Below are 7716 nucleotides of genomic sequence, written 5' to 3'. Positions count from 1 at the left end.
GGCAGCTCCATCTATGCGACTTTATTGTACATGGCATGTTGATAGATGTTGGAGGAAGAATATCAAATGTAAGATTCAAGGTGTAGAAAAACAAGGTGAAGTATACAAGCAAATCAAAACTTTGATGCATGAGCAGGATGTAGATTCATTTGATGAGATGTTAAATATTGTGCTAGAGAGATTGGAATGTGATCCTGATACAGTTCAATTTGCCACATACTTCAGAGACAACTGTGTTGGGAATGCAAATTGTTGGGCATATTGCCATAGATTGAATGCTGGAATCAATACCAACATGCATATAGAAAGAATGCATCGCACTATTAAATATATATATCTAGGTAGTAAATGTGTCAAGCGTTTAGACAAAGCTATTTTTGCATTGATGTCATTTGTGAAGTACAAGCTGTTTGACAGGCTTATTGTGCTAAATAAAGGTAAACTGACGAGTAAACTTAAGGACATTCGGCTTCGGCATAAATCAGGGAATAATATTAAGGAGGACTTCATTACTATGGAGTTTTCTGGTTGGAAAGTGCGTTCTTCTTCAAGAAGGTCAACAGATTATTTTGTATATGATAATGACTTTCAGTGCAACTGCAGATTGATGTGCATTAAATGCAGGGCTTGCATTCATAGGTATTCTTGTACATGTATTGACTATACCATCAAATGGAATATGTGCAAGCACATACATAGTGTTTGCCAGATTCAGTTAAAGCAGCAACCTTCTGAACACCTAAGAAATAGTGAAGTTACACTTACTGAGAGTGAAGATATTTCTGTTGTAGACGAGAAAACAGAAATACTAGCGGAGGTAACGAAAAAAAGTGTTAATGATTCTGTACCTTTGTCAGTCCAAAGAAGGGAACTTATCGCAGAGTTTTCTGGTATTGTATCTGAGCTGACCTCAAATGACTTAGAAACTGCTAAAAAAATGTTATCATCACTAAAGGCAACTGTAGCTGTCGGAATGTTGCAGCAAAAACAGGCACCGCTGCAGATAGAAAGGAAACAATCACAAAAGATTTTACCTCAACGTAGACTGTACTCTACAAAGAAAAACAAAAGGAGTAATAATGCATCCCTGGTGCTACCAAATTCAGAAGAATCCAGTTTGATCAAATTATCTCTACTGGCAGACAAAGAAGATGCACTTGTGGAAAAAGGTATGTTACTAGTGCCCCCGCCCCCTTCCCCTCCCAACAACGTACATCCCTGCAGCAAAAAATGCTTGTAATGAAGCAGTCTGGTAAAATTCTACGTATGACTCAAGTGGCATAGTGTGCTGCTGATGGCAATGATCAATTATGAAGTAAATAATTAATGCTGTTCCTGTTCTCTAGTTGTCAGGTTCTCGTATGTACCCTTGTTTGCTCAGTAATTTAATTATCCTTGTAAAGCAAACATTTAGAACAAGTATTTACAAGAAACAAAATATACAGAATAAATAAACGGTCATTGCCAGTATCACAGCACCACGCCGCCTGAGCTATAAGTAAAACTTAACCAGTGCTCTATTATCTGTTAATGTCACCAGTCTAATATAATATACTGTTTGCAGGTTCAGCTGTTCAAAAGCAACCAACAATAAAAAATACAGAGGGTGTAGCAGGTCCATTCCCCATTACAGCATGTGCCCTACAGCACAGCCCGACGAATCGTGAGTATTATAAATCCAGGTATTAATGTACCTTTTTGTTATAAAATATCATTCTAGTTTTATGCCATAGTTCCTTGTAAGTTACAGCAATCCGGTTTGCAATTCTGCTTGCAGGCTCAACTCCCATGATTCAGCCAATAGCAAAACAGGCTGAGGTGGTATCTAGTCCGTCTCTCGCTACATCGTATGTGCTGAAACACAGCCCGAGGAATAGTGAGTACTATGAATCAAGATATTAGTGCACCTCTGTGTTATGCCATTGTTTATTTTTGTCACAGCTCCTTATAAATTACTTACTGTAACTTAGTTTGCATTTCTGCCTGCGGGCTCAACTTCCACAATTCAACCAATACCAAAACAGGCTGTGGTGGTACCACATCCATCCATCGGTACAGTGCGTGTGTTGCTACACAGCTCAACAAATGGTGATTTTCTATGAATTCAGGCATTAGTGCATCTCTTTATTATAAAATGTTATTCCAGCTTTATGCTAGTCCCTTGTAAGTTATTTATAGCAATTTTAAATGCTGATTGCAGGTGCTGTTCTCCCACATTTAAACCAGTGACAGGGCAGGATAAGATGGTATCAGTGCCTTCCCTTACTACAGCGCATGTTCTGCAACACGGCTATGGAATGGTATTATAAATTCAGGCAGTATTTGTGGATCCTTTCTGATCTGAAATTTTGCTTGTCAACTACAACCTTCCTTATGACATTTCATTTCTGATTTATACCAAAGACAAGTGTCCTTTTGTTTAATTGAAATTTTTTTACCACTTGTCAGACTGGTTTTTCTTCACAAAATATATTAGTACAAATATAGCTATATAATAGTGTGATACATTCTTTCTGTATTGATGATGTTATGGCCAATATTTCACATTACAGGCATAGGCAATTGTCTTGGTTACGAATTAAACTGTATCAGGATCACATACATCCTTGTTGTGAATCATGTTGTCTGCACTGGCGATTTGTTCACGTGTCCCAGTACACCTCGCACATGAAGTACACTTCACTAGGAAAATTAAAAAATGCTGTAACTTTTGAATCACTGCAGATAGGACGTAAACTCTTTCACCTTAATCCGTAAGAAACACTACAGTTTACATCCTTAATGGACATTACATGCAAGTTACACCAAGAATTATGTTTAGCAATAGTTTTTAAATGAGGCTAAATTTCACTCCATAGTCTTCCTTATAATAATATCATACACACTTTATTTTACTCCTCACTAAACTTGAATTCAGAGAATCTTACCTTGCTCACTGAGGAGAAAGTGTCAGATGCAGTGAACACCAAATGAAAAGGCTAAATAAGACAATGCAGTGTGGTAGTCAGCACTCAGTATGATATAACCACCACTAGATATTGACATTTCAGCCTTTAGAGCATAATTTCAAAAGTTTGATTAGTTGAACAATCTTTTTAGCTTGAAGTAAATGAAGTTGTCAACATAGAAAATACCCAACATTTTTATAATTTTCATTCAAGTTATGACTCACTATAAATAGATTTTTAAAACACAGGTTGGTTGTGAGACAGCATGGATGTGATAGATGGAATGTGCCATACGGTATATAGGCAAGATTGTGAACTCACTTTGTATGAGTGTTTTTCTCCATAATTCTCTCCCATGCCGCTCAGATGTCTAAAAATGTACTCTTTGTGAAGACTGTCTCTGTAAGTTGAAGCAGTGACCAGCAACACAATATTCTGTTTACTCTTGATTCAATGCTTAACATATTCTGCAATTGACACTTATTGCAAGTTAATAGCACATGCATAAGCCAACAGCGAATGTGTTAATTGCTAATATTTGAAACTTGTGAGTAGCTAAATGACATCATGCTAGTTTAATGGCTTCCTACTGCCCTCACAAATTATAAACATTAGTTTTTGAAATTTTTTTCCCCTTCACACCACTTTTCAGCACCTGATATGTGCTCGCAACATTTTTGCTGCTTGGAAAGGTTTTAAAAAAAATTATTTCAACACAGTTAGCCAAGATATTTTTAGCCAAAATAATCAAAGTTTAGTTCTGCTAGCTGCAAAGGTATGCAGTGAACTCTTTAAATGCTATTAGTAGACCTTACATGAGGATTGATTGTTGGGGGATATGGTAGTTGCTTTATGCATTGATTATCTCTTTGTTCTGTGTTCAGGAGTGTAACAGGCTCGTACTGTATGTGATGAGACTAAAAGTTTTCCAATGAGAGTGTGGATGTGCAGTTCTTAACATACTAGACTTCCATTCGTTGGTGTGACAGTCAATTCCTAATCTAACAACACAGGTTCATTTTTTCACTATTTTTGAAACTCCCTCCAGACTAATAGCCAGAATGCTTCTTTTGAGAATTTAGGGATTTTTCCTCCTAACTTTGGATGCCTGTTTCGTTGTTAGCCGTTTCACCCTTTCAGTTACATATAATGGTAAAATTTTACTTGCGGTTCAGGTGGCGTGCTGTGCTGATGTCAACAGCGACCAACCATGAAATAAATAATTAATCCTGTTCCTACTCTATGGTTGACGTGTTCTTGCATGTACCCGCGTCTGCTCAGTAAATTAATTATCTTAGTAAAGCGAACATTTAGAAAAAGTGCTTACAGGAAATGAAATATTAGAGAATAATTTCCAGCACTGCACGGTCGTTGCCAACATCACCGCACGAGGGCGCCTAAGCCGTAAGTAAAGTTTAACCCATATAAATGTGATAACTTCTTGTTTCCTCATTGTCATGCCACAAGGAGCATGAGTGCACCAGCTAATGCGCAGCAATAAGTTAATAAGTTACTTGTCCTGTGACGAGTCGGAGAATTAAAGTGCCATAAGATTACACCAAGCTTCCTGGTTCGATAGTGGCCACCAATAGACACTGTAGTATTCGTGAAGATGAGTGTGTCAAGTTGACAGATTCTCAGTATGTCCTACAAAAAATTATTTGATAGTGTGCACACTTGATTGTATTTGGGCCTAACTTTTTGTTCTTAGTATTGGTTACGTTGAGGCTTCTGTGCATCTCATCTCTACTGTGATTTTCAGAGCAACTGTATTACCTAAATTTCTAATCCAAAGGTCCATTAATGTGGTTGCTCTTGAATCCTGTAGTCTAAGATTATCTTTTCACACAATTTCTTATGGTATTTCCAGTACTTGAGAAGGAACTCACAAATTGTTCATTGTTTTGAACACATATTATCCACTGCCCACTTACTGTTCCATATTGAAGCATAACTACTGTTTTGTAATAGGATTAGTTACATTTGGCTTGTAAATGTCATGTGACGTTACACATTGTGCCACAATAATCTTTACTAATCGTTAATTGTGTCTAAAATTAATAAAGTCTTAGCCCAACATTCCTTACTAGTTCCAAACTGTTTGCAGTTTTCACCACTGGCTTGTGAAATATACTTGATTACACTTTCAATACACATAAGGTACTAGAGCTACCTTTGTGTGTCTGTGCCCAGTGCATGTCAGGAGAGCACCAAACTGGGCAGTGACTTTTAAGTATTTTATTTACTGCCAAAAATATGTCAATAAATGTGATCTTTAAAAACAAATAAATCACCAAAGTAAAAACTGAGATTAACCCATCTGGAACTGACAAACTTCCATTGCTCGACTGATTGCTGTGGGATGTTGACAGTTGGATAAAATGGTGTCTTTTTTTTCCTTCGCAACATATAGTGTAAACCATCATCCCATCCCCTGTGTTAGTCTCACCTGCAAAGTTAACAAACATCCAAAGGTTATACTTGACAGTATTACATTTCCAGATCAGGATGATCAGTATTTAAATTATGGTTTTCTCTACATTTGAGGTGCAATGAGTCTTATGTCTTATGCTGATTTCTCTTAGACAGGTAACTTTTGAAACTGAATAAGCTCACTGCACTGTTCATGGTAACATTTATAGTTTCCATCAGATAATACTAACCTTACAAGAATTCTTGAGGTATAGTTGATGGGTTGAAAGGCTGTGGTCAGTGTATAAAACTACTACTCCAAGTGTGGGAGACATCTTCAGAGGTACAATTGTAGCTTCCATTCTACCTCGGAAGATGTCTCCCGCAGTTAGAGATGAAACGTCAGGAAGAAGTAATTTTATACATCAACCATGGCCTTTTAACCTGGAAATTTTGACTCAAGAAAATGTTGGCCATGAAAGTCTACATTGTATGACTTTACAAAAATTGTCACCTGCTGTGTCCCATAGAAGTAAATAGTTAATAGTAGTAATGTTTAAGCACATACTAAATAAATCAGTTATATTCAGCAACATGTTCAAGCATATTATTTAAGGATGTATCATTCAAAATTAAGCACAATTTGTTTGTTTTCACTGAGAAAGAAATATAACTACACAAACACTGTATTCTACACTATGCTAATCTTTATTTTACCTCTTTGTGATGCTGTGGATTGGAAATAATACCTGGCACAAGAGATATGGTGTGATTTGGATCCATTGTCTGAATGGAAATGTTGGTATACTTAAAAGCTTTATAGAAGAGGTCAGGACATGTCAAATTAGCAACAGATAAAATATTTGCGCACCGTTATTTCTAGATACTATTTTTGTACTACAATATGCTAAGAGGGCAGATTCTCTATATTGATCTGTTTCACCTTGTTCAAGTACTTAACACTATGTTGCCTACTATGTAGCCTTTTGACATTGCATACAGCTAAACAAAAGGACACTTTCATTTTGGGAACTGCTTTTCAACAATGAAATTATTTCAGAGATAGTACTCGGAACCATTGAAAAAAGACTACATCATTGCCAGATAAGTAAAGCAAAATTCTGTCTCAAAAGTAACTGACAATACGTAAATCAAGATAATTGTTGGTTTTTGTTATTTTTGGGGGGCTTTTAGATAAGTGTGTGAAGAACTGGATTGGTTGTATGCTATAAACGGCACTGGGAGACTGAATTTTGGAGCAACTATACCCTTGAAATGTCTATTATTTTGCCCTCGATTTGATGTTTCAGCAACCTGTGATGCCAGGAAACTCACAGATAAACTAAATCATGTGCCAGATGTCGAGCACCATTGTGTTTGGAAGTTCCATTGTTCTGTGTGCGAACAGTTTTGGAAGTTTGGATGAATCAAGTTTCTGAAACTGACTGGAAAGAAACTTAATTTTCAAAAACTAAGATTTTATTGCAATTCATGATACTGTGAAATATTTTTATAATTGCTGTACATTCAGCTAAAAGTTACAGTAAAATTTTCTTGTAAGTTATGCCTGCAGAAACTTTTGTACTGAATTTAATCTTTTCTTTTGGTTTATAATTTTGATTTAAAATCTATTTTCTGTGTATATATGAAGTTTCAATTGTGTATCTTAATATTTGTAGCTGATGTGTAGAATATTTGAAAACTTTTTTTTCACGTTCTGTATGTTTTGTACATCACTGTATTACTTCATAAAGTCTATAAGATATGATGACAAATTATGAATGTAGTCTTAAAATTGTATTAATAAATCACAATTAAAAATTTAATATTTAAATTCCAATCAACTGTTTAATTTTTTCCCATAACATACTCAAAATGTAAATGTGTCCTGATGACCCTGGTGTATCTTACGTGTTGCAATGTTTAAGTGTGCCAAGTAACAGGTAATAATGAGACACAATTAGTGTGAGTGACTGCATTGGCAGTGTAAGCTGTGAACGCAATTTCATGTTAGCAAAAGCAAGCATCATCTGCAGGGAACCAGCGACTGTTGGATATTGAAATTGTAGACCAGCCACAAGTTACATATAATTTTTCTTTATTTTGAGTAGTTTCACTCAACAAATGTGAGCAGCTTCATAAAATTGTGGCCAACAGCCGCACATTACTTATGTCAGACTGTATACAGCACCGACGTCATACAAAAATAAAACAACAAACGAATGGACATCCATGTTAGTTTTTGGGATTTGAAATAAGTTGATCTCGACCTGATACTTTGATTCTGTCTTTATTCAATGCCAAAGAGCCTATGCTTTGAAAGGACCTTTTAATTTGCAGAATATTTCTAAAATTT

General features: G+C 35.9%; 1 protein-coding gene across 2 annotated transcripts; it reads left to right on the top strand.

Annotated features, from left to right (window-relative positions):
- The first annotated feature begins 243 nt into the window (after nt 1-243).
- LOC124720117 lies at nt 244-6991 on the top strand. Of its 2 annotated transcripts, XM_047245416.1 has the most exons (6): nt 244-1169; nt 1565-1663; nt 1778-1876; nt 1990-2088; nt 2201-2300; nt 6671-6991. In XM_047245416.1, the coding sequence occupies exons 1-5, from the start codon at nt 296-298 to the stop codon at nt 2227-2229; spliced, it is 1200 nt and encodes a 399-aa protein (XP_047101372.1). In that variant the 5' UTR covers nt 244-295; the 3' UTR covers nt 2230-2300; nt 6671-6991. The 2 variants fall into 2 exon arrangements, with proteins under 2 accessions (XP_047101372.1, XP_047101373.1); XM_047245417.1 differs by lacking the exons at nt 1990-2088; nt 2201-2300.
- The last annotated feature ends 725 nt before the right edge of the window (nt 6992-7716 follow it).

This window comes from Schistocerca piceifrons, chromosome 11, assembly GCF_021461385.2.
Source record: "Schistocerca piceifrons isolate TAMUIC-IGC-003096 chromosome 11, iqSchPice1.1, whole genome shotgun sequence".
Taxonomy (NCBI): domain Eukaryota; kingdom Metazoa; phylum Arthropoda; class Insecta; order Orthoptera; family Acrididae; genus Schistocerca; species Schistocerca piceifrons.
This window is presented reverse-complemented; position numbering and strand designations above follow the sequence as displayed.